Genomic DNA, 25,011 nt, shown 5'->3' on the forward strand with positions numbered 1-25,011 from the left:
GCCTTTTCTACATAAGGATCCATCAGATGTTTATAGGTGGGAATTCATTTGTATGTTTATTGTATTTAAATGTCTTGGACATTTTAATGGAAAGTTGGGGTAAGGCTATTTTAAAACAAAATAAATTCTACTCAGTATTGGGGAAACCACCTTCACCAGCAGCAATAACCCTGGCAGTCATTCACGGGGCAAGTTTGCCTGGGAGACAGACTTGCTTCAAGGTGACTCCCAGGAGGATGACCTGCGTGCTTTTGAACCACCCTCGGCATCCGCAATTTAATGGAAAAGAAGGAAGTGACTGGAGAGCAGGAAGTGGGGTGGTTCTCTTTCAGGAAAAGCAGAGCTGGAAGCAGACGATCACATGGACAGAAAAGAGGGCCCACCAGGGTCTATGTAGTGCAGTGGTTAGAGTGACTTAGAGACTCAGGTTCAAATCCCCACTCTGCCATGGAAGGCTGATGGATGACTTTGAGCTACCCATTCTTTCTCAGCTCACCTCACAGGGTTGTTGTTGTGGATATAAAATGGAGGAGAACATAATGCATACTGCTCTGACCTCCTAGGAAGAAAAGGAAGGACCCACACAACAGATCTGTTTATCTTGAGGGCTCTGTAAGATTCTCCGCTGTAAGTGCCACCCTCTAATTACCCAACCAAGGCTAAAAACGTATTCTTCCGTACTGCTTGGCAGCCTCCCAGATTGCATGCCTAGGCCAAAAACCCAAAGACATCTCATGTCTAGCAACATTGGTAAATAAGCCTAAGATGATCAATTGCTAAACAAGCCAGTTAAATGCCCTGGCTATGCTACTAACCTTTCAACTCTTAAAAACAAACAAACCTGAAGCCATATGCACTGGTGGTAAGAATTTCAAAAAAAATTGCATGAACAAGTATTTCACCTTTCATTTGCGAAGAGTAAATATTTGTAAGAGTTATTTTTCATATTCCCCCCCCCCCCTCATTTCATGCCTTGGAGGGAGGAGGGGGACAAAGTCTTTTTTTCTAAATTTCTGAATCTTCACAAATCCACATGCATTTTTTGCCTGGAAAACATCAACTTTGGCTTTTTGCAAGTTATTTACTTGGGATGATGATACATTTCTAACGGTGGTGTGGAGCGGGGAGGGAAATTTAGTTTACTCTCAAAATCCGCCGACTTGGTGCCTGTGTCAGAGGGAAGGATGTCCAACCGAGTTCCTTTCTCACAGATGAATGGTTGCTTTCCTATGTCATATATTTTTTTTTCTTCTCTTGTGTGCCTTACATGTTGGATGATCACTCAAACTTTCTCCACAATCAGTCCGCACAAAAGAGTTCTCTCAATTGTGGGTTTTCTCATGCACCATAAGGTCAGAGTCACCATTTTTTTTTTGATACATGGAGCATGGATATGGTTTCTCTCCAGTATGGTTCATTTCATAGACTTTGAGTTCCATTGCACTACTGAAATTTTCTCCACATTTCAAACACCTATAAAGGTTTCTCTTCCAATGTGAATTTCTTTTCATGCACTGTAAGAATTCCTTTCCGGTAGAAACTTTCCCCACGTTTCTCAACATTTGTAAGTTTTCACTGCAGTGTGAATTCTCTGATGAGCAATAAGGTTGGAGCCTGAACCAAATCTTTTCTGACATATGGAGCACTGATAGGGTTTGTCTCCTGCATGAATTCTCTCATGTGCAATGAGGTTGGAACCGCTAGCAAAACTTTTCTCGCATACAGAGCACTGATGTGGCTTTTCTCCAGTGTGAATTCGTTCATGTGTTCTCAGGTTTCCCTTCTGACGAAAGCTCTTCCCACACTTTGCACATTTGAAAGGTTTCTCTCCTGCATGAATTCTCTCATGTGAAATAAGGCTGGAAACACTAGCAAAACTTTTCTGACACATTGAGCACTGGTACGGTCTCTCACCAGTGTGAATCTTTTCATGTGTGGTCAGGTTTCTCTTCTGACGGAACCGCTTCCCACATTCTGCACATTCATACGGTTTCTCATCAGTGTGGGTTTTCACGTGTGCAATAAGGTTGGAGCCACTAGCAAAACTCTTCTGGCATATGGAGCATTGATGGGGTTTCTCTCCAGTGTGAATTCGTTCATGTGTTGAAAGATTGCCCTTCTGGCGGAAGCTTTTCCCACACTCAGAACATTTGAATGGCTTTTCATCAGTGTGTGTTCTCTCATGAATTCTAAGGTCCGAGATCCTTCTAAAGCTTTTGCCACAGTCACAGAGGTGCATGATTTGGCAGATCTTGAATTCATCTTGATCCAATACACCCTTTGCAATGGCTTCATCCACACTCTTGCCTGGTTCTGGCCTGTCCTCATTCTCTGGTCCCTCCTGACTTGTTCCTTCCCCACAGTATTGGAATGGGTTGCCTCTCTTCAACGAGTCACCTGGTGTCATTGGCTCAGAATGACCCTGAGGGATAGTATCAACTTGGATCACCCGTACGTGTCCATCACCTGAAGGAATAAATGAGAGTCACAGTCCTATGTTGCTTTCCAAACAAACAATACAGCCCCAGATAATAAGTAATATGAAAGAAGAGAGGATCTCTGAGCATGATTTGTCTGCCTTTCCATAGCATAGAGTTAATTGCATTCACCCCAAGCATGCTGGATTAGATGGCGGGAAATCCAGTTCTCGCTTTGTGTGTGTGGCTGCCCCATTTCAGATGGGAGGTGTAGGAACTATGTAAGGAACTCCTCCTCCTCCAAATCAAAAAAATCCTCTACATGCTGAAAGCTAGCATGACGGAGAGAAGATTGTTGGCAGCCATACCAGTTTCAACAAACATATAAAAAAGGATTCAAGAAAATGTATTTTTAAAAATTAGACCAGAATGTCAATCCAAGAGATGTGCATTTGACATTACTCTGCAAAGCACATATGAAAACGTGCTCCCCCAGTGCCAGTAGGAACCTCAAATACTTCTTCACTAGCCAATTGAAAAAGTTTTTGGCAACTGAAAATAAACTTAAATTAACAGTTTCTGCCATTCTTTGATGCTAGATTCCTCTACATAAAATAGATGCAAATATTTCAGAAGAAAAAAACCTTTACAGCACATTCATTTGGAACATTTTGAAACCCTGAGATGGCTTTACCTCTTGCACATTCTTTCTCCACAGTATACAAGGGTCTGCAACCTGCGGCTCTCCAGATGTTCATGGACTACAATTCCCATCAGCTCCTGCCACCATGGCCGATGGGAATTGTAGTCCATGCACATCTGGAGAGCTGCAGGTTGCAGACCCTGCAGCCATCGGTCTACTAGCATGTTTAGGCCTCAAGTGGTCACAGCCACACCATTTTACCACATGTTTAAACATGTCACAAGATAACATAATTTTCTCCACTAAGCAGAATAATACAGCATCTTCAGACAGATGCTGCCCTCTTCCTTCCACTGAAAACAGCTCCGTAGGTCTGCAGAATGTTCCAGAAAGAAGAAGAAGAAGAAGAAGAGTAGGAGGAGTTTGGATTTATATCCCCCCCCCTTTCTCTCCTGTAGGAGACTCAAAGGGGTTTACAATCTCCTTGCCCTTCCTCGCTCACAACAAACACCCTGTGAGGTGGGTGGGGCTGAGAGAGCTCCGAGAAGCTGTGACTAGCCCTAGGTCACCCAGCTGGTGTGTGTGGGAGTGCACAGGCTAATCTGAATTCCCAAATAAGCCTCCACAGCTCAGGTGGCAGAGCAGGGAATCAAACCCGGTTCCTCCAGATTAGAATGCACCTGCTCTTAACCACTACACCACTGCTGCTCCTTAAAGTGTGGCAGTTGAATGACACTTGAGGCCTAATATCACTTTCTCCACAAGCTGAGCTCTCTTTACTGTATTAAGCCCAATCATCTTTGACTTTTTAAAGATGCAGGACTCCTCTGCAACCCCAACCTCTAACAGAGGGGCCTCCTGTTCTTCCTTCCTCCAAACAACAAATGCAAGATCTTCTTACCTAGTAACTTCTCCTCTCCATCCCATTCCTGTTTGGGTTTAATGTCAAGGTTCCACAGATCTGGTGGTGGGACACTGTTTGCCTCAGCAGAATTCACAGTTGCTTTCTGCAAAGATTCAGGGACCTGAAACAATGAAAATCCCATTCAAGATAGGCAGTGTAAATCTGATCTTTCCCACCTTGAGAATATCCCATTGTTTTACCCTGTGATTATGGGGGAACCCCTTCCAGAGAACTGTGGGGGAAGCAGGTATTGCCTGAAAAAAGAAAACCTGATCCCCTCTGAAAAAAACCCCATCAAGTTATCTTACCTGTTCTTTTGGTCTCATGATGCCTTTCTGCCTCAGCAGGAAATCCTCTGCCAGCGTCACTGCTTGGGTGCAGGTCCCTGGACCACGTTCCCTGACCCAGCTCTGCATTTCCTGCGGGAGAACGGTGAGGAACTGTTCCAGGACCAGCAGCTCCAAGATCTCATCTTTTGTGTGTCTTTCCGCTTTCAACCACTGACGACAGAGTTGCTGGAGCCTCCCATAAACTGCTCTCGGCCCCTCCCCTTCCTGGTAGCAGACTTGTCTGAATTGTTGGCGCTTCCTCTCCCTTACGATTGCCTCTCTTTGCAAGATGGCCGCCTTGACCTTCCCATAGTCTCCCCTCTCTCGGGCACTGAGGCTGCCGAACGCTTGCTCAGCCTCGCCACTGAGGGCTGGTAGGAGGAGGGCCACCCACTGGTCACGAGGCCATCGGCATACAGATGCAACTTGCTCGAAGGAGGTCAGAAAAACCTTAGCATCTTCCCATGGTTCAGCTTCCTCAGAATCCTGGGGGTTTGCCCATCCCGACTGAGGTGCCTGTAGGGTCCCCAGGAACTCTTGCCACTGGGTCTCCCAATGCTGTTGAATCCCATCCTCCGGTTCCTTCTTTATATTGTGCAAAGCCGTTGTGGTCTCCGACTCTCCGATATTCCCACCGCGTAGAATCTCTGTGGTTTTTCCGCCCTCCATTTCCGCCCAGAGCTTGAAAGTATCAGGATTCTCTTCCTCCTTCACCATCCGCGGGACTATTGCTGCCCCCTCCTCTACAGACATGTTCACCTCCACCTCCACGCTCAAGTTATCCATCCCGCAATTGAAATGTGAGGAGCTAAGGAGACTTCTATTTTATGGATTGTTCCCTTTAGATCTGTCGGCGTGTCTTGTTTCCAAATGTCAGGGCAGGCTTTCTACAAAAAGAGAAGATAGTCTATAAGTCAAGCAGGATGTTTCATATCTGGAGTCATGCTACTGTGAGAGAAAGTGCAGAGAGGAGTTTCCACCTCAAGACACAGAAACTTTACTGCACCACAGTAAAGAAATAAAGAAATAGACAACATGAAGTGATAGGGGATCTAAATGGACTTTCTGGACGGTAGACAGCAAAGCCAGGGAGAAGATCACGTTCCTCCCCTAGATAACCATATTTTTAAGCCTTTTCCATGAGGGAATATAGTAGTTAGTTCTAGGACACCCAAAACGGACTGTATCTGAACCCCTCTTGCTGATGTACACCCAAGGAGAGCCATATTTATTTTATTAGATTTATACCCTACCCAATTCCCAGCCAAAGTCGGGCTCAAGGTGGCTTACAAACAGTGTTAAAACATTACAATATCAACAAACCCAATTTACGTAAATTAATTAAAACACAAAATTCTATACAAGTACTAAAATATGATTCCTATATAGATGGCTAACCAGTCAATAAAATCTAAGCCTAAAATTAACAACCTCTATCTCTGGGGTGCTGTGTGGTTTCCGGGCTGTATGGCCGTGTTCTAGCAGCATTCTCTCCTGACGTTTCGCCTGCATCTGTGGCTGGCAGAGGATCCTCTGAAGATGCCAGCCACAGATGCAGGCGAAACGTCATGCAGGCGAAGCGTCAGAGGCGTCTTGCTAGATGCAGTAAACTCCACCAGCACCTCAGTGATTCTGGCCGTGAAAGCCTTCGACAATACATTGAACCTCTATGTTTATTTATTTATTGGGGGAGAGGGGGAGGGCAAGTACACCAGATGGAAAAGTTCAAGATGTTATTTGTGATTTGGGAGGCAGCTATCTTAGTTGGAATATGTATACACTGGAATATGTATACACTGTCCACATTCCAGACTTGTTAGGTGGGGCTGCCACACATCCAGTTGGGGTGTCAAAGAAAGGAATGAGGAAAACCAAGGTTTCCCTGTAAGTGACTGAATCTTCCAGAATCTGTAAGAGATCCAGTCCACAAAAAAAGGATCAAAATGCCATCAACAAGATATTATGCCAAAGAGACTGAGAGGAAAGAGTCCACGATCGTCCCCTCACAAACTATGGTGAGCAATTATGCACTTCTGAAAATGACTAGTGCTGTCTTAGCATCTTGGCCTGGCAAGCAGGAGAGGATCAAAGAGATGGATTCCAGTCTGGAACCAGCAGAAAAGGAGCAGTGGACAAGGCATCTGGGCCAGGAAGAACCATTGACTCTGGTGTTTGTTCATTTTGGAGGCTGTAAAAGCCACATCTTTTAAAACAGTGTGAAATTTTTAACGAGGGGTTTGCAGGGGTTATACTCTTTTCTCCTTAAGAATACTACTAGGAGCTGAGACTACTTGCTAAGGTGGGGGGCTTAACAGGGTTAACAGGAGGTTCTCTTTTGTCCTAGCCAGTATACTTGCCAATTTCTTTCTTTTTCTTTTTTAAAATAAATAAAATAATTAATTAATAGGACATTTCTTGAGGGATGGTAGGTGCAGATAGCTCAAGGGGCACTGACTAAAAGTTTAATATCTAAATATCTAAACAAAAGCAGATGGAGGCAAGGAAGCCAGCTTGGGGGGGGGATGGGGCTTGCCAGTGTTTTACACTGAGTGTCACATGTATGACTATCTGCACTAGGCCAGAATTAGGTAGGTGTGCCCTACGCTGCAATGAGCTCCTGGCACTCAAGGAGGCGTGTCCGTTCTCTTGGAAGGCCAAGGTGGCAGACCTGGAGAGAAGCTGAGAGGAGGCAGAGAGGGCAACAAACAAGGCTTTCAGGGACCTGGCAGGCGGGTCCCTCCCAAGGTGACATCTCTTCAGATGTCATAGGGAATGAGAGTCTAGGTGACAAGAGGTGCCAGTCTAAAGAGGTGGGAAGATGCTCCTTAGATGGGATCCCTTCCTTAACTGGTGATCCAGCTATCCTACTTTTCAAAGAGGATACCCTGCGAGAGGTGGGGGCTCCTTGTAGTGGAGTGATTAAGTCATCAACAGGAATATAGAGTTGGGTTTGGGACAGAGCGTGATGACGCATGGTGACTTGCCTGCCTGAGTCACGAAATTCTGGATATCAAAACGTCTAGATAGGCTGTTAAGACAGTGCTGGGGTTAAGGTCAGCGGTTGGTGAGGTCCACATTGAGTACCAATGGCATTGGGGAAATGTGGCAGGGGAGGTTCTGGAAGCTAAATTTAGGCTGCCTAGGAAAAGGTTAAAATCCAAGGACCCCCCCAAAGGTGGCATTCCTGCAAAGAGAATGCTACCTGTTCCACCAGCAGAAGCGAGCTAGGCAGAGTGGAGATACAGGGTCTCAATCGTGGATGAGAGAAGGTGGTGCACCAGGCAGAGGGTTTTAAGTGCATCGGGGCTTTGAGGAATTTTAGGATAAAGGCTGCACAAAGGGGCGGGCTTCATCTTAACCAAGAGGAACCAACTGGGCTGCTGGTATCAGCATTAAAAAGGTGGCAGAACAGCTTTTTTGAAGCTGATTCCTGGGGAAAGCGACAGGAGCTGAGAGTGACAGGTTGAATACAGAGTCCATGAGGATGCAGACAGAGAAGGAGGTTTTAAATCAACCACACATACAAGTAGGAACATAGCAATGTGATAAGTGATAAGGTGTCTACGAAAGTACAGAGGGGCAGAAACCATGAAATCCCACAGGTTAGGGACAGAACCAGAGTATACAAGTGTCTCTATGCTAATAGTCAAGAGCATTGAGCCTAAAATGGGGGGCACAGGGTACAGAGTTTTGAAGGAGGACATTGATAAGTGGGCATCACAGAGACATGGTGGAATGGGAGAACCAGTGGGATGCTGATATCCCCGAGTTACAGGCTCTACAAGGGAAGGATGGGTGAGTATTGGGGGTGGGGTGGCCCTCTACATCCAAAAGAGAGCATAGTGTCACATAAAATAGACAATGCACAGGGGGCTGATTCCTCTACAGAAGCATATGGATATCAATACAGGGGTGAAACTATAGTTTAACATTAGGAGCCATTATGATCCTGACCAAAGCATAAGAGGATTCTGAGATGGAAAAAAGAAATTAGAGAGGCCAACAAAGAAGCAAAATGTAAAGTAGAGTGATTTTTTAACTATCATATAAGCTGGAAAGAAATGCATGTTCAGGTCATAGTAAGGAGAGAACATTCCTGGATATACTAAATGACTGTGGCTTAAGAGCAGATGGTTGTAGAACCAACCAGGGGAGATGTGATCCTGGAATCTAATTCTGGGACCCAGGACTGAGATGCTTGGGAAGTCAGTGTTGTTGAGCGATAGGAACATGACCTACAATACTGTGTCAGATTCAGTATCTCTGCATGTGAACAAGTGACAACTAATGTAGTTACATTAGCCTTCAGAAAGGGAAATTTCTCAAGATGGGGGGGGGATAGTGTAAGGAAGCTGAAAATCCAAGAGAGTCAAAAAATGTCAAGATGCTTGGAGGTTATTTAAAAGCAGTCAAAATGCAGCTGGAATGTATTTCTGGGTTAGGAAAGAGCGTGATCAAAGAAAGCCACAAAACGTTTAACAAAGAGGACGTTGAGGGAAATTATTAGGGAAAAAAAGATGTCTTTTTTAGAAATGGAAGTCCAAAGCAACTGATAAAGAATACCAGAGAGGAACACAAATGGTGGCCAAAGAGAAATACAGAAGTTAGCTGTAAGGGGGGGAGGCAAAAAAAGGATTATGAAAAAAGAGGCATGGCTGTGAACTTATCAAAACCAGCAACAAAAAACCCAGTTCTTCAAAATTACATCAAAGCAGAGAGCCAGCAAAGGGAAGCCCATTGAGTAGTTAGATGACAAAGAGATTATTAGCTAAAAGGTGACAGAGTTGCAGAAGAAGCTGAATGAATTCTTTGCATCTGTCTTCACCCAAGAGGAGGGTAGAAATTCCTGCACAGAACCAAGAAGAAGCTGTGGGAATGAATCAGAACTAGAGATAATTGAAGTGAACAAGGAAGAGTTCTGGCAGCCATTGATAAAACTAAAATGCTACCAAATCCCTGGCTGGTGCATTCACCAGAGTTCTTAAAAGGCTCAAGGCATGAAATTGCTGATGTTCTCACTTTAATATACAACTTATCCTTGGAAATCAGGCTCCATCCTGAAGACTGGAAGATGGCAATGTCACCAATCTTTAAGAAAGGATCTACTGCAAGGGGACCAGAATTACAGGCCAGTCAGTTTGACATCTGTTCCTGGTAAATTAGTAGAATCATTAAAGATAAAATTATAAACATGTACAAAAGCCAAAACCTGCTGAGAAAGTCAGCATGGCTTTTGCAGAGGCAAATCTGTCTTACAAACTTACTAGAGTTCTTTGAGGATGTAAATAGGCATGTGGATAAGGGGGAACCAGTGGACATTGTCTACTTGGATTTCCAAAAGGCTTTTGACAAAGTTCCTCACCAGAGACTGTGAAAACTCGCTTAATGGAAAGGAATAAGAGGGAAGTCCTCCTTGGTTAAAACTGGTTAGAAACAGGAAGCAAGAGGTAGGTGTAAGTAGGAGATTCTCACAATGTGGAGATGTGGGAGTGGTGCCTTTTTAAGGGATCCGTGTGGGACCAGTGCTCTTTGAACCTATTCATAAATGACCTGGAAGTAGGGGTGGGTAGCGTGGTGGCCAAGTTTGCAGATGATACCAAATTATGTAGGGTGGAAGTAGGAACCACAAAAGGATTGCGAAGAGCTCAAAGCGGACCTTGATAAATTAGGTAGGTGGGCTAAGGAATGGCAAATGCAGTTCAATGTAGCAAAATGCAAAGTGGTACCTTAAAGGAACCCAAAAAAAATCCAAGAAACTTCACACGCTACAGGGGAGTCCAGTGCTATGATCTGAACTAGGAAGGGATTTTAGGCATGTGGTGGTAGTTCCATGGGAATGTCAACTCAATGTGTGGCAGCTGTGAAAAAAGAGCCAAAGCAGCTATGCTGGGAGATAATCAGGAAAAGGAATTGATAATAAAACTGCAAAGATTGTCGCGCCTTTATATACAAAAGCCGTGAAGATGCGACCACACTTGGAGTACTGTGTTCAGTTCTGAATTACCCACATCCTCAAAAGGATGTTGAAGAGATAGAAAAAGTGCAGAGAAAGGGCATGAAGGTGATTGAGGGACTGGAGCACTTAGCTTCCTTATGAGGGAAAGGCTGCAGCGTTTGGGACTCTTTTAGTTTGGAGAGGAGGCGTCTGAGGGGGGGGGGATACTTGATTGAAGTCTACTAAAATTATACATAGGGGTAGAAAATGTTGACAGAGAGAAATTTTTCTCTCTTTCTCACAATACTAGAACAAGGGGCATTCAGTGAAAATGTGCTGGGGGAAGAATTAGAGCTAATAAAAGGAAACACTTCTTCACGCAACGTGTGATTGGTGTTTGGAATATGCTGCCACAGGAGGTGGTGATGGCCACTAACCTGGATAGCTTTAAAAGGGGCTTGGACAGATTTATGGAGGAGAAGTCAATTTATGGCTACCAATCTTGATCCTGCTTTGATCTGAGATTGCAAAATGCCTTAACAGTCCAGGTGCTTTCGAGCAGCAGCACTTAGCCGCCCAGAAAGGCCATTGCTTTCACCATCCTACATGTGAACTCCCAAAAGGCACACCTGCAGTGGAGGCACTTTCACCCGAGTAGCAGAGAGAGCTGGACTAGATGGACTCTGGTCTGATCCAGCTTGTAGTAATGCACTGCTGACCCAGCAGCACCGTGGTAGAACGTTGGGACGCCAGCGGACCTCACTGACCTTCTGAGTGCAGCACCGCACCCCTCCACTCCTCATCCCCTATGAGTCCGCGGGTCACTTGAACTGTCTGGCTCAGTCACCCGAAACATAGGGACAATGGTCTTGCCCCAGGTGAGGAATTAGGCTCAGCAGGCACGGCAAAACCTCTCCATGGCATTAGCCAGGTGAGATCATGCATACATGATAGTCTCCCAGGTCTCAGGTCTCAGCTCATCTCCCTACCCACCTCCTTTACGCCCACAGTAGAGCCCTAATAAAAGGTGCCAGAGATCCAGCACAGAGGCAGGAGTTGTCAGGATCCGCGAAATCCCGCTTCCTGTTGCTGGCAGCTCTCCACCAGATGAGAGCCTCCTCCGGCGTCACCGCCTATTCCTTAGCAGCGACCCTGCCGGGGGATGACTTCTGGCTGGTGCCAGAAACCACAGCGGGAATCCTCCCGAACCTCCCACCCTGCACTCACCGTCGCCTGGGGAAAGGGCAGCGGTACCGAGAAGTCCAGCTGGATGCGCATCCAGGGACCCACCGTTTCGTGTCATCGCCTGGCCTATGGATCGGCGCGTCCCGGAAGGCTGCGCGTCCTAGGACACTCTCGTCCGGCGGAGGCACGGTGAGTATGGGAGCTTGCAAAAAGCAGGAGCTTATGACAAGCTGCGTTAGCGAACTGAAAGCGTTAGCGAAATGCGGCAGGAGTCCCGTAAAGAAGGGGAGCTGCGCCAAATTGGATTCCCGAGCGAGATTGAAGCTCCAGTGTCCATAGGAAGGTACCCAGAGGGGACGGACATTGAATCTTAAGGACTGGGAAAACATCGAGCAGGCGCCTCTTAGCACAGAGCCTGCGTGGCGCCCGATGTCACTGCTACTGGCGATGGAGACAATGTTATGTAAGCCATCAGCCGCCACGAACCCTATGGCTCCTTGCTGCCGGGCGGCCTCCTTCGATCTTTCACCTTCAATTTCCAACCCGGAATTTTCTCTATCCCTTTCGGTGGGCCGCCTGTCGCATGCCCCCTTGCTCCTCCGCCCATTTCAATTACTCCGGCGGCCCAGCGCCTACCCACCGCTCCGCCTTCATTTTCGAAGCCACTGCACCTCCGTCAAGCATGCGTAATGGCGCGGGTTTCAAAACTCTGCATAGGCGTATTAGCCCACGATCTGCCGAAAGAAACCCTGGCGGAAGAGCTGATGCCCGATATTCCTGCGCGTTGTGCCCGTCCATTTCACAGATACCGAGGGGGGAGGATGGCATTGTTGGCTGAGTTGTCGAGTCGCCAGCCCTTAAGCTATAATATCCTCACTTTGGAAGCTCCGCCAAAGGCTTAATGCGGGACGTAGGAATCACCAGCCCCTATGTGAGAGGCATGTTGGAAGCGATGGCGGGGCCACCTAATGGTTCGGAGGACTGGAAAACGCCTTTAACTGTGCTTTTAAACCCAGCGCGGTATGTGATCTGGGAAAGAGTACGCCAGCGGTGCATAAAGCGGAGGAGCAGCCTCTGGCCCGGCGCCTACACCACCAGCGCAGCTTTTATGAAATAGAAGCTTTTCGCTAACCCCAATGCACAAATGCAGCCCTGCGGATTGGCCACCCTTACGGTTACTGCAGCCTCTGGATGCGCCTACAAGAGCGTTTTTTTGAAAGAATCCCCAATGCCCGGACAGCCAACCCAAAGGAAGTTTTCCTAGCACCCGGCAGAAGCCTCCAAGAGGCCCTATGCAGAGTTTGTGAACAGGCTCCAGGGGAGGCCCTCCAGAGGCAGGAGTTGACAGCGAGGAGGCCAGGGCCGAACTCGCCATGGCGCCTTGCCAAGGAGAGCGCCTCGGCGCTGAGTGCGCCATGGCGATCCTACAGGCCTAGGAAGGGACCCAGAGCTTTGCTTGACATGCTCAAAAGCTTGCCAGGATATCCCGGGTCTTTAAGCCCATCAAGCCAGCCTTCTAGCGGCCCGCCCTCTCTGGCTGCGCCATGAGACAATGAGGCCAGTGTCTCAATTCACGGCAGAAGCCAGGACATTTCGAGGAGGGGTTGTAGGCTGCCAGCGGGGGGGGGCCTCACAACCCTGGCCGGAGGGAGGTCTCTCCCCAGAAGAAGAGCCCCCCAGGAAAGTCTAAAGGGCAGGCAGCCAATGCCGGCTGGGGAGGCCAGCCGGGCATCTCCCAGCCGGAACCAAGATCCGCACCTCCAAACCGGAGCTTCCCGGGCTCCCCATGAGATCTTTGCTGCCCCAGCTCAGTATGAGTGATCCCATCCCCACGGAGACCATGGGGCTGGTCTTGCCAGCTTGCTCCCCTATGTGCTATACGCCCTGCTCTGCTAGCCCCTTCTACTTCCAAAGGATCACCCATGCCTCCCGCCAGTGCCCCAGAATGTACGCATTTCAAAATCTCTGCAAAGTCCACAGTCACTGAATTGCAACAGAAAAGAAATGCTGGCGGAAGAGGACTGCCCGTTTTGAACCCTCCTCAGAGATGCCCCATATGGCAATCTACAGGACAACGAGGCATGGAAGGGAAAGATGCTCACACAATGCCCGCTTAAGCCAAAAGTCAGCCCGTTGAAGAAGAAAAGCCCCTTAGCCCTCTCAGCTGTAAGGTTCAAGCCAGATCTCACGCTTAGCCTCTCTGCGCCTGTGCCAAGCCTAAACTCAAAGCTCCCAGTGGCAGCTTAAAAGTCGTCAGTACCTCTCCAGAGAGCAAGATCTCAAAATCAGAGTTGTAATCCTCCTTGTTGCCGCTGCCATGTGCTCTGTATGCCTATGTATGTCCTGTATGTCTTGCCCCCTTTCAAAGAGAGACCCTAAGGTTCTCCCCTCATAAGAGGATTTTCCGGTACTTCCTAAGCTATGCTCTTGTGCTTCAATTAAAGTTTTTCTCCTTCTGATTATGTTGTGCCAATGCGGCAGAAGGCTTAAGCCCATTACAGCATCAACCTTAAACAGGGCCTTGCAGCTTCGTGCATGCTCCCTAGGAGGCCGATGGGACCTGCTTGGGCCGCCCTCCATCTTAGTTTAAACCCTCAAAACTCTTCTTCAAAGCACTTTCCTTGAGAACCCAGCACGCACCACAGCCGTCCATCTGAGCCTACACTGCCACATTGGCATTGGCGCCAAGTTACATATGAAGTCAAAATCGAACTTTTCATGCTCCCCACATTTCTCTGCTGGCGGCTCCCTGGCTAGTCCACAGTGCCAAGGGGGGTCTCTCCAGCCACACCTATCTTACACAGCCTCTCCGCTGTAGCAGAAGGTAGGAAGCCGAGGCTCAAACCGGCCAAAGTCTCTCCTTACAGGAGGGAAGGTAGAGGCTGACTTTCCAAACCCTTCCCAGCCTTCTTTGGCATTCTGCACACCCCTCCTTCTCTCTCATGGGCTGGCCAGCGCCCCACCTCTAGATGCCTGGGGGATCGAGACAAAGGTTTTTCTTGCAGAGCCCTCTCTCAAATTGCTTTCGATGTGATCAAACCTCAAGCCCAGGAACTTGTTCTCTCTTGCATCTTTTCCTCTAAATCTTTCCTATAGATGCTATATTCACGATAGCGACCTGGTGGTAGAGATTGTTTAGAGTTGCAGGCCTGGTTGCTTGACACTCTCCCTTCTCCCTACAGCCTTCCGGGCAATTCCTGCCTTGTATCTCTGCGCCTTGGATGTTGCAAGTGATGGATTTAGCCGGAATGGGCCAGCTCGCTTCTAGCAGAAGCTTGGCCAAAACAAGCCTTGAAAGAAGGGGAGTAGTCCCCTATGCGACCCAATCAAGGTCTCATCCAGCAGACCATATCAAAGTATGGATTTCTCTATCAATCATTCAAAATTGCCGCCCCCCCCCACTCAGGGCTCCAGGGTCCTCTATTGTCATCCTACTAACCCAGCCAGTAGCGCGGGAGAGGAGGAGGGCCCTTCAGGGGAAAAGCGTTGCTTGTTTTTCTCTTCCATACAGGAGTCCAGCTGTCGCCATGCCAGAGCCAGCCCCATCCGGAAATGGGCGGAGGGCCTCCCTGGAAGGATCCAACCCAGCCGCCCTGTCGAGAGGGCCCGGTTGCCCTGCAGCCCTGGGCCGAGATGGGAGAGGATCTCTCTGGAGCCAACACACCCATTCTTCCACAAGGATCCACAGCCCCCGGCTGCGTTGTCTCACCCCCTGGAGAGCGGCAGCCTGGGCCGAGCTGTGGCTGAAACCAGGGGTTGATGCGGTGGCGCCTTATCATCATCTACAGCCGCCATTCTCTCACTCCTCTCTGCAGCCCCCCCTAGCTGAAACTTGCAGATTACGCAGCCAGGAACATTCCTGATAGATTGTACCCGCCCGGAACTCTCCGCTTGTTTTCAGCCGCTTGAATAATTGTCCGGAACCGCGCCTTCCTCTCACAACCCTTGCTCGTGAGAGTCACTGGTCCTGCAATGCTAAAGAGACTATCAGTAGCTCTCCCTCGCTCTTGAAACCCATGGACTCCTAGCGCCCTTCGGCTCTGCGCTTTGGTAGTCAAACAGCAAGAGCCATGCATTGGACGAATTATGCAACCACGGGTTGCCTTCCCCTTCAATACACATCTAGCCTATGTACTGCTGTTTAGCTATGATTATTGTTTTTCATTTATATGATGTATAGCCTATCTACGCAAACTGGCATGCATGTCTTGTATATATTGTTGCCGCGCAATGTCGGATCTTGCCTTGCCCCTTTATGGCTACCCATTGGAGCCAGGCCTCCAAGGGGAATTGTTGGAAATACTATGACCCGACTGATTGTAGGAAGTTACTGCATGCACCTTAATTTTTTTAGAAGTTATCGTCATTAGCTGTTGTTGTTGCATTTCCGCCTATCTGCCTGCGGGACTCTCTACTGCACGTCTCACCATTGTTTTGCATCAGGCTTCACCCTGGAGCCCAAGCTTACCCGGTGCGCTACCCGGCCCCTCCCCTCGACTTCCCCCTTTGCGGGCCCGGCATGGCGGGAGAACCTCTAGCCAAAGCCGGAGTATGTTCCCTTCGCGACTCCCCCTTGTGGGAGTCCCGGACTGTTTCATGTAACACTAAGATTCTCCGGCCGTTCTGGCTGTGCCCTTCACGAGAGATCCTATCAACTCTACCTCCACGCTCTGGATTACCCCTGGCCTCCGAGCAGCAGGAACTTTCAATCAAAGCTGACCTTAGATAATCACGATGCGGCTATTGATTACTTATTGTTGCATCACCAAGGTTGTGAAGATATGTGCGGTGATATATGTTTGCTTTAATCTCTCTGATAATTCCCAATTGATTCATATGAAAGTCTTGGCGAATTGCTGGAAGTTGTATCCTAATCCTGAAGTATGATGTTTTTGCCCCATTGGTGGGTCAGCAATACCTCTGGAGCTGGCTGCCGGGAGGATCAAGTTGAGGATGCTTATTGTACAGCTCTGCATTGGTTTAATTGTATGCCTTCGATTATGGGATCTTTGTTGCGTTCCAATGTATGTCTAATATTGCCCTTAGCCAACCTATGTAGAAGCCCCTCGAATTTCCCTTACCCGCCACCAAGTTCTAACATGTTACACAAGCAGCTTCGGTCCCAGCTTGACCAGGCCGAAGCGGAGGACAAAGCGTCCCTTTAAATCACCCTTAGCATTTCGGTCCCCTTCTAAAATGTAAAAAAAGAGGGAGGATACCAGTAATGCACTGCTGACCCCAGCAGCACCGTGGTAGAAACGTTGGGGCCAAGCGGACCTCTGACCTTCTGGAGTAGCACGCTTTCCTCCTCATCCCCTGGGTCGCGGTCATGAACTGTCTGGCTCAGTCACGAGGGCGCAGGGACAATGGTCTTGCCCCCAGGTGAGGATTAGGCTCCAGGCGCTTCACGCTCCTCTCCGCTGCGCGTAGCCAGGTGAGATCATGCATCACATGATGATCTCCAGGTCTCCCGGTCTCCCGCTCATCTCCCTACCCACCTCCTTTACACGCCCACAATGAAACCCTAATAAAAGGTGCCAGAGATCAGCACAGGGCAGAGTTGTCAGGATCACGAAATCCCGCGCTTCCTGTTGCTGACGCTCTCCACCAGATGAAACCTCCTCCGCGTCTCGCCTATTCCTTAGCGACGACCCTGCGGGGATGACTACACAGCTGGCTTGTTCTTATGTTCTTATGAATCTCAAACTGAATGTGCCCCCAAAGAACTAATCCCTCATAGTTTTCTACTGGAAGGGCTTTCCTAAAAGAAGGCAAGCCACCCACCACTTACAGAGCATTTCTCTTCAGAAAACTAATAAACTTGCTAACCTGAGGCCTTTTCCACCGGTCCCCAACAGGATGTTAAACTCACCCAACAATGAAGTTGATTTCTCACACTGGCCCTTTCCGCACACGCAAAATAATGCGTTTTCAAACCACTTTCACAACTGTTTGCAAGTGGATTTTGCCATTCCGCACAGCTTCAAAGAGCACTGAAAGCAGTTTGAAAGTGCATTATTCTGCATGTGCGGAATGAGCGACAGAGTCAAGAAGAAGAATTCCCCTACCCCCACCCCATGGGGGAAAGGGCTATCCTTCTGCCCCATAAAATCACCACAGATGATATGGATCTGTGGTGACCTAAAGGCCTATTTCTGTTGACTTCATCTGAAACAGTGGTGGCGAACCTTTGGCACTCCAGATGTTATGGACTACAATTCCCATCAGCCCCTGCCAACATGGCCAATTGGCCATGCTGGAAGGGGCTGATAAATAATCCTATCGAATATAGGTATGCTTAAATCTGAAAAGGATACTTCTGACCCACTGCCACAATAATGGAGAGCAGCTGTTCTCTCAACATAAATCTTTTTTTTTGTTTTTTTATACAGAATGCCCTCATTGCAGTGCCCAGCAGACAATTTAGCTTGCAGCACGGCTGAAACAATGCAGAAAGGAATACAGCCAACTCAGAAATAATCCTGATATCCATGACAGAAAAGGCCAATACAGATGGGGCAGCTGTCATCATCATGAAAGAATCAAACTATGCACAGGAAGTCAACTGCCCAACACCACATTTTAGAAGACCAACCTCAAGTACCAAAGCAGAACACCGGAAAGAGTTTTTTTAAAAAATAAGGAGATAATTATGTATATTATATATGAGCAGAGGGTAGGAAATGGCACCCGGAGACAACAAAAGGGAGAACAGAAGCAACAGGAATTTTTAAAAATTAAACTTGAAAAAAAGGAACAGATCTAAATGTGATGTGGAAAGCCAGCAGAGCATTTATGATGGGATTCCTAATACAACAGAATGTATTAAATAAAGTTTTCACAACAGAAATTACAAAATGTATGGATGAGCGAACAGTTGAAAAATAAGTGAACAGTTAATAAGTGAACAATGAGTGACCAGTTGAAAAATAAGAACATAAGAACTAGCCTGCTGGATCAGACCACAGTCCATCTAGTCCAGCACTCTGCTACTCGCAGTGGCCCACCAGGTGCCTTTGGGAGCTCACATGCAGGATATGAAAGCAATGGCCTTCTGCTGCTGCTGCTCCTGAGCACCTGGTCTGCTAAGGCATTTGCAATCTGAGATCAAGGAGGATCAAGATTGTATTGTCGAAGGCTTTCACGGCCAGAATCACTTGGGTGCTGTGTGGTTTCGGAGACTGTATGGCAGGTGTTCACTGTAGCATTCTCTCTCCTGGCGTTTAAATACCAAATGTCTGGCTGGCATCTTCGAGGATCCTCTGAAGATGCCAGCCCTGGAATCGGCCACGCATTCGTAAATTCTGGCCTATAACTCGAGAGAAAATGCAACACCCGAAGATCAGGTGGTAGCCATAGATGGAGCTTCTCCTCCATAAATCTGTCCACGCCCTTTTTAAAGAAGCTATCCAGGTTAGTGGGTACTTGCACCTCCTGTGGCAGCATATTCCAAACACCAATCTACCGCGTTAGCTTGAAGAAGTGTTTCCTTTTATTAAGTCCTAATTGTTCCCCGGCATTTTTTCAATGAATGCCCCCCTGGTTCCTAGTTATTGTGAGAAAGAGAAAAAATTTCTCTCACCATCCTAAATAGCCGCTCTACCCCATGCATAATTTTATAGACTTCAATCATATCCCAATAAGGAAGGGATTGCACAAAGAATTAAGATTGTACAACAAGTCTCAATACTATTGGTAAAGGAAATGGAATCAAATCTGAATTTTGCAAAACAAGGCTTCTGAATTTGCCAACGAGCCAGGAAAGCCAAAGTTTTATTCACTTATAATACAGCAGAATGAACATCTTAATGCAAGACAGTCTAAGGCATCAGGTAATTATAATTCCTGCACATACAGCAGAACACCTATACAAAATGTTTATACTTGTAGTCTTGCAAGGGACCATATAGGCCATCTAGTCCAACCCCCTGTTCAATGTAAGATCAGCCTAAGACCTCCCTGAGAAGTGTTTGTAGAGCCACTGTTTGAATATTGCCAGTTTGGGGGAGCTCACCTGGGCAGCTGATCTAAAAATATGTTCTGGTACTTTCCCACCTGTAATTGAAACCAATTATTGTGAGTCCCAACCTCTGCTGCCAACAGGTACAGCTCCCTCACGGCTCTTCCAGAGTGACAGCGTGGCTGGCAACACTTGCGGAAGCCTTACAGTCAATCATGTCCCCACAAACCTCTCTTTTCTCCAGACTAAACATTCCCACGTCCCTCAGCCTTTTCTCATAGGCTTCGTCTTCAGGCCTCTGACTACCCTCATCAGTCTCTCCGCAAAATTTTCTCCAGGACATGGCTATTGTTTAACTGGGAATAACCTTGGCAACAATTAATGTGCTATAATTTGTTTGATTATTAAAGAGCTGATTATAAAAGACCTGACTGTTTTCAATGTTCCAAATATAACCTGATATCCAAATACAGTGATAACCCAATTATGACTGTATTAGTCTGTTCTTGTCCAAATTATTATACTTTCTCTGGTTTACTACAAAACTTGTTTTCAAATTTCAGCCTGTACCTTTTCCTCCTCCTCAGTGGGCAAAAACTAAAACACGTGGGCTAAGTTAGCACAGGACGCAGTAGTCTATAGTCCCCTTTTGCTTGAAGAAAACAGAGCATTTATGCTTTTACATTCCATAAATATACCAAACTAAAATTTAATATGCTACCTATGTGATAAAGGAAATGGTGCTACAGCAAGAACTACAAAACCCTGGGAAAAATATGTTTTCATCGCTTCAAGATTTCTAAAAACATTATATTTCTAACCAAGATGCTCACTCCCACCGCCATATACACTCAGACAACAAGCTTATAGGATTGTTGAAGGCTTTCATGGCCGGATTCAACTGGTTGTTGTGGGTCTAGTGCAGGGGTCTGCAACCTGCGGCTCTCCAGATGTTAATGGACTACAATTCCCATCAGCCCTGCCACTTGGCCATGCTGGCAGGGGCTGGTGGGAGGCCATGAGTCCATAATTTATCAGGAGAACTACAAATTACAGACAGTCTAGATGCTACACACCTGAGACTGTGGCCAATGTGCTGCAGAACTTCTCTCTGGGGATACACCTCACTCACAGAAGATGCCAGCCATGCAGAGGCAGGCAGGCAGTTGGGAACAAGATCTACCAGACCACAGCCCCACAGCCCGAGAAAACCCACCAGAACCATGCCCATAGGACCTTATAACCTCAAGTGATTTTGTCTTTGCCTCATTCACCTGTTCACCCTCCAGACTAATATGCAGCATAAAGTATCAGTTCCAGCATGCATTCTGCTATCTACATTGGACAAAACCAGTCCAGTGCCTATGTACTGTGGAAAATAATAGAGTGAATTGAGTTGCAAATCTGACATTAGAAACCACAATATTCAGAAATCAATAGGGAGACATTCCAATCTCCCAGGTCAAAGTCCTGCTACCCTTCAAACAAAATAACTTCAAAGGGAAAGTCCAGTGTGAAACTGTTAACATGGAATTCATTAAGAGATTTTACTATCGGGCCAGAGTCAATCATCAAATGAGATGGGACAGAGAAGAGGGAAGGAAAGGACTGTTGGAATATGATAAGAAAGAGAAGAATGGGCAATTCCCATTTTATCACTGAAGGAGAAAGGCGATGTTTTGAGTGAAGAGGTAGTGGGTTGGTGGTAGCAGGGGATCAGAGATGGTGCTCAGGACATTTGAAATAGTGAAGATTCAGGAGATATGGCAGGGTAGATGGAAAATGCAAAGGATGAATTTAGAAGGGACGAAGTTTTTCAACTCCACACACACTGAATAATGTACTTTCCAGACATTTTCAGTGTGCTTTAACAACCATATGTACATGGATTTTGCTGTTTCACAGTAAAATCCTGTTGCCAAGAAATGGCTTATGAAGTACGTATTCAGCATGTGTAAAAGGAAACATACATACAAAGAAGCTTTCGGCTGCTTGAGAAAGAGAGAAATAGCTAGCTAGAAGAGGCCTTGGCAATAGAAGACCTCCCATTCGTCTCTTGCCTTGAAAACCACAGGGCAGTATGGATCATATATAAGGGCTAATGGACTTCTGTAACCTTTGTTTGCTTAGGAACCCATAAGTGTCAAGTGAGACTGTCATGTACGCAGATATGTGCAACAGATAATTTCCAACTCTTAACGGAGCACCACGTTAAAGAGAATCCAAGACATGGATTATTATTACATAGAGCAGCAGTCTAAGTTGTGCAGATCCAGTTGGAGCACAGATGTCACACTGTGAGCCATTCACTGTGATATTAAGAGGAAAAGACCTGGGCATGTGTGGAGGGGATGGGGGAATAAACTGTGTGGAGCTTTGAAAAACTTGGGCTGATTCCGCATGGGCCAAAAACAGTGGTGTGAAAACGGTATAAAACCTTTTACACCGTTTTAAACCCTGTTACATTTTCACACCGGTTTCACACTGCTTTTTTTGGCCCATGCGGAATCAGCCTTGGCTAGGGAAGGAAAGTTAGGGATGATGTAGAAATCACCTGAGGCCCGATTGCCAGAGAGAGATCTTAAAATGAGCAATTAAAGTTTGGGGAAGGGAAAAGAGAAGTCGCTATGGGGCCGCAACCTGGATGGAAGGGGGTGGGGATGAACTTTGAAGGCCGAGAAGCTGGGAGGGTGGCAGAATGGGGATTCAGGAGGTAGGCCACCGCCTCCAATGGCCATTTCAGTGTTAGAGGAAGGAGGCACAGGGAATGTAGGCGCAAGAAAGGCGCGCTCCAAAGAAAGGGGCAGTAGGGGCGGCAAAACACTTGATCCAGAAGAGTAGGAGTCGACCAGGACGCAGCTGCAACTCCAGACAAGTGTTGAGGGGGGGGGGGGGCAGCAATGGCTGGGGATAACATTGCGGGATGAGGGACGGCAGGAGCGGGTCTCGGTGCTGGAACGGGAAGGAGGCGGGACTGGATAAGAGCGGGGGATACACTGATGCGCAGCCCCCAAAGAGGCGGCCTTTGCAAAGGGGGGGGGGTGCCCTTTAGCAGGTAGGAGCCTCGACGCTAAGCCGACTCCACCCCCTCAGCTCGGGCCACAGAGGATGCTGGGAAAGTAGTCAAATGCGGAGGCAGCCAAGGGGGGAGTGAGGAGAGCACCAGCAATAGAAACCAGGCGCCGGCTTGGAGGCAATGCAGGGGTCGGAGAAGGGCGGTGATTTATGGGACGGCTCCGAAGCCCACCCACCCCTTAAATCGTCTTTGAGCTTGCAAATAATGTGTCTGCCCTCACTGCAACCCCCAGAACCGCTTTAAGGCTTTGCAACCCTAAGAAGCTTGGGTTTTTTTTAACAATAAACTGGAGCAAAGATTCTGCACAGGCTGGACGCGACGGCCAATACTAACCCCCCTCCCCCGCCTCACCTGCCTGTCCTTCAAATCTTGGCGCCTCTAAGACGCACGCCAGCCCCGCAAAGCCAGCCACAAGCTGCAGTCGGGAGCAGGGCCCTTTGTCTCCCGGGGAGGCGGGTTGCAGAGGACGCACGGACGGGAGGGGGAGCAAGGATCGAGGGCTGCAGGGTCTTTTGGAAGGCAACCTGCCTTGTTGCAGCCCGGGCTTCTCCGCCTCCCCCGCGATCTTCCCCTCCCCAGGTTTGTTCCTGGCCGCCCACCCGCAGAGCACCCCACTTACCTCTCTCCCTGCAGGGCTTTCGCACGGCGAGCCAATTTCCCTCTGACCTGGGGCCAAGAGAGGGATTCAAAAGCGGCTTTCCCACCAGTTGTAAGGAAGGGAAGTGGCTTCTCTAATCATTTTACAATACATCCTTTCTCACCTTTTTTTTTCTGGTCTTTCTAGGACTGGGAGGTGGACTTGGTGGGCTTAACCCTTGCAGGCGTGCAATGGGGTACGCGATAGAATCTTCCTGGGAATTGCGGGCGCGCATGCGCACGCGTACCAGAGTGTGTGAGGTGCAAACAAGGGACGGTCCGCGCCCTTGTTTGCCAGCAGTTCCCACGATAGCCTCATTACGCTGCACCCGTGAGATTGGGTAATTCGTTATTTTGCAGCGAAAGACGCATGGTTCTTGCGTACGGAGAAAGGACAATATAGTTTATATAGGAAACTGAGTGATTTAGGAAGCCTGCAGAACAGAATGGAGCATGCTCAGACTGCCTGCTTGAAGCGAAGCAAGCGCGGACTGCCTGCTCGACTGCCCTCAGTTTGCCCATATTTGCTGCTGAAAACTACCACGCTCATCCACGATGCGCTTTTCATCAAACATCACAAAACAATTAGCAAGTTTTTTAAATATATATTTATTAATTTTGTGTAATAAAATTAGAAAAGAAGAAAAGAAAAAAAAGATTTACAGAGTGCATATAAAACATTTTGTACTTTGCATATACATTTGGTTTAGCCTATACGTACAAGAATAACATAAGGAAATAGAGGATAAATATTGCTTACTAGTCTGAATTTAAAAAACTGTATTCTCTAAATATTATGGATTAAGCATAGGACAATAAGGAAAAAACGTGAAACAGTCATACAAACCTACAAACAAACATGAAATTAAAAAATTAAGTAACGTATAGAATGGTGAATGGTGAAAAAAAAGAACAATTAGCAAGTTTTGAAGTCCCCCCTAAACTCTTCACCGGTCTCCATGTTCTCTTAGGTATTTTACTCAGATGGAAGAATTTTTCACAGGTAGGCAATCATCAAGCCTGAACTCCCCCGAGAAGCTAAAACGACTAATGTAATTCAGCCCACTTGGGGTCGTGCATTAAGCTAAGGAATAGGCAAGGCGAGGAGGGAGGTTTCATCTGGCGAGGCGTCAGCAACAGAGCTTGTGAGGTTTCATGATCCACAACAACTCTGCCCTGTGCTGGTCTCGCACCTTTTATTAGGGTTTCCTTGTGGGTGTAAAGGAGGTGGGTAGGGAGAGATGGCGGGGAGACGGGAGACCTGGAATCATCATGTGATGCATGATCTCACCTGGCCTACGTCTTGAGGCGTAAAGCGTCTGAGGCCTAATCCTCACCTGAGGGCAAGACCATTGTCCCTGCGCCCGGTGACTAGAGCCGAACAGTTCATGACCCGTGACTCATAGAGGGATGAGAAGTGAGGGTAGATGCGACCAGCAAGGCCGTAGGTCCATTGGCGTCCCAACGTTCTACACACGGTGCTGCTGGGTCAGCAGTGCATCACTACATCTCCTCCTTTTTACATTTTAGAAAGAGGGGACCCCAAAGTACTAAGAAGTTTAAAGGGGCGGCTTGTCTCCTCCGCCATCTGGTCAAACTGACCAAGCTGCTTGTGTAACATTAGGAGCAGCTCTGCGGGGTAAGAGATTGAGGGGCTTCTTGCACGTTACAGGCAATGTGGGCACATTGACGAAACAAAGATCCGATGCTTGAGGCACACAATTAAACCAATGCGAGGCTGTACAATAACACTCAACCATCCTCCCGGCAGCCAGCTCCAGAGGGCTGACCACCAATGGGGCAAAACATCATACTTCAGATTAGATACAACTTCTTGCAGCTCACGTGCTTTCATGTAGTCAATTAGGAATTATCAGAAAGATTAAACAACACATATTATGTACATTCTCCACAGCCTTGGTGATG

The 25,011-nt window shown here is 47.5% G+C and overlaps 1 protein-coding gene across 1 annotated transcript; it reads right to left on the reverse strand.

Moving 5' to 3' along the window:
• Positions 1 to 48: 48 nt before the first annotated feature.
• On the reverse strand, positions 49 to 23,413 carry LOC125428673 (zinc finger protein 397-like). The gene is made up of 4 exons (XM_048489176.1): positions 23,069 to 23,413; positions 4,273 to 5,180; positions 3,962 to 4,085; positions 49 to 2,466 (listed from the first exon to the last, which is right to left on the reverse strand). Exons 2-4 carry the CDS (start codon positions 5,077 to 5,079, stop codon positions 1,556 to 1,558), a joined length of 1,842 nt encoding a protein of 613 aa, XP_048345133.1. The 5' UTR covers positions 5,080 to 5,180; positions 23,069 to 23,413; the 3' UTR covers positions 49 to 1,555.
• Positions 23,414 to 25,011: the final 1,598 nt, after the last annotated feature.

This window comes from Sphaerodactylus townsendi, linkage group LG03 (assembly GCF_021028975.2).
Source record: "Sphaerodactylus townsendi isolate TG3544 linkage group LG03, MPM_Stown_v2.3, whole genome shotgun sequence".
NCBI lineage: Eukaryota > Metazoa > Chordata > Lepidosauria > Squamata > Sphaerodactylidae > Sphaerodactylus > Sphaerodactylus townsendi.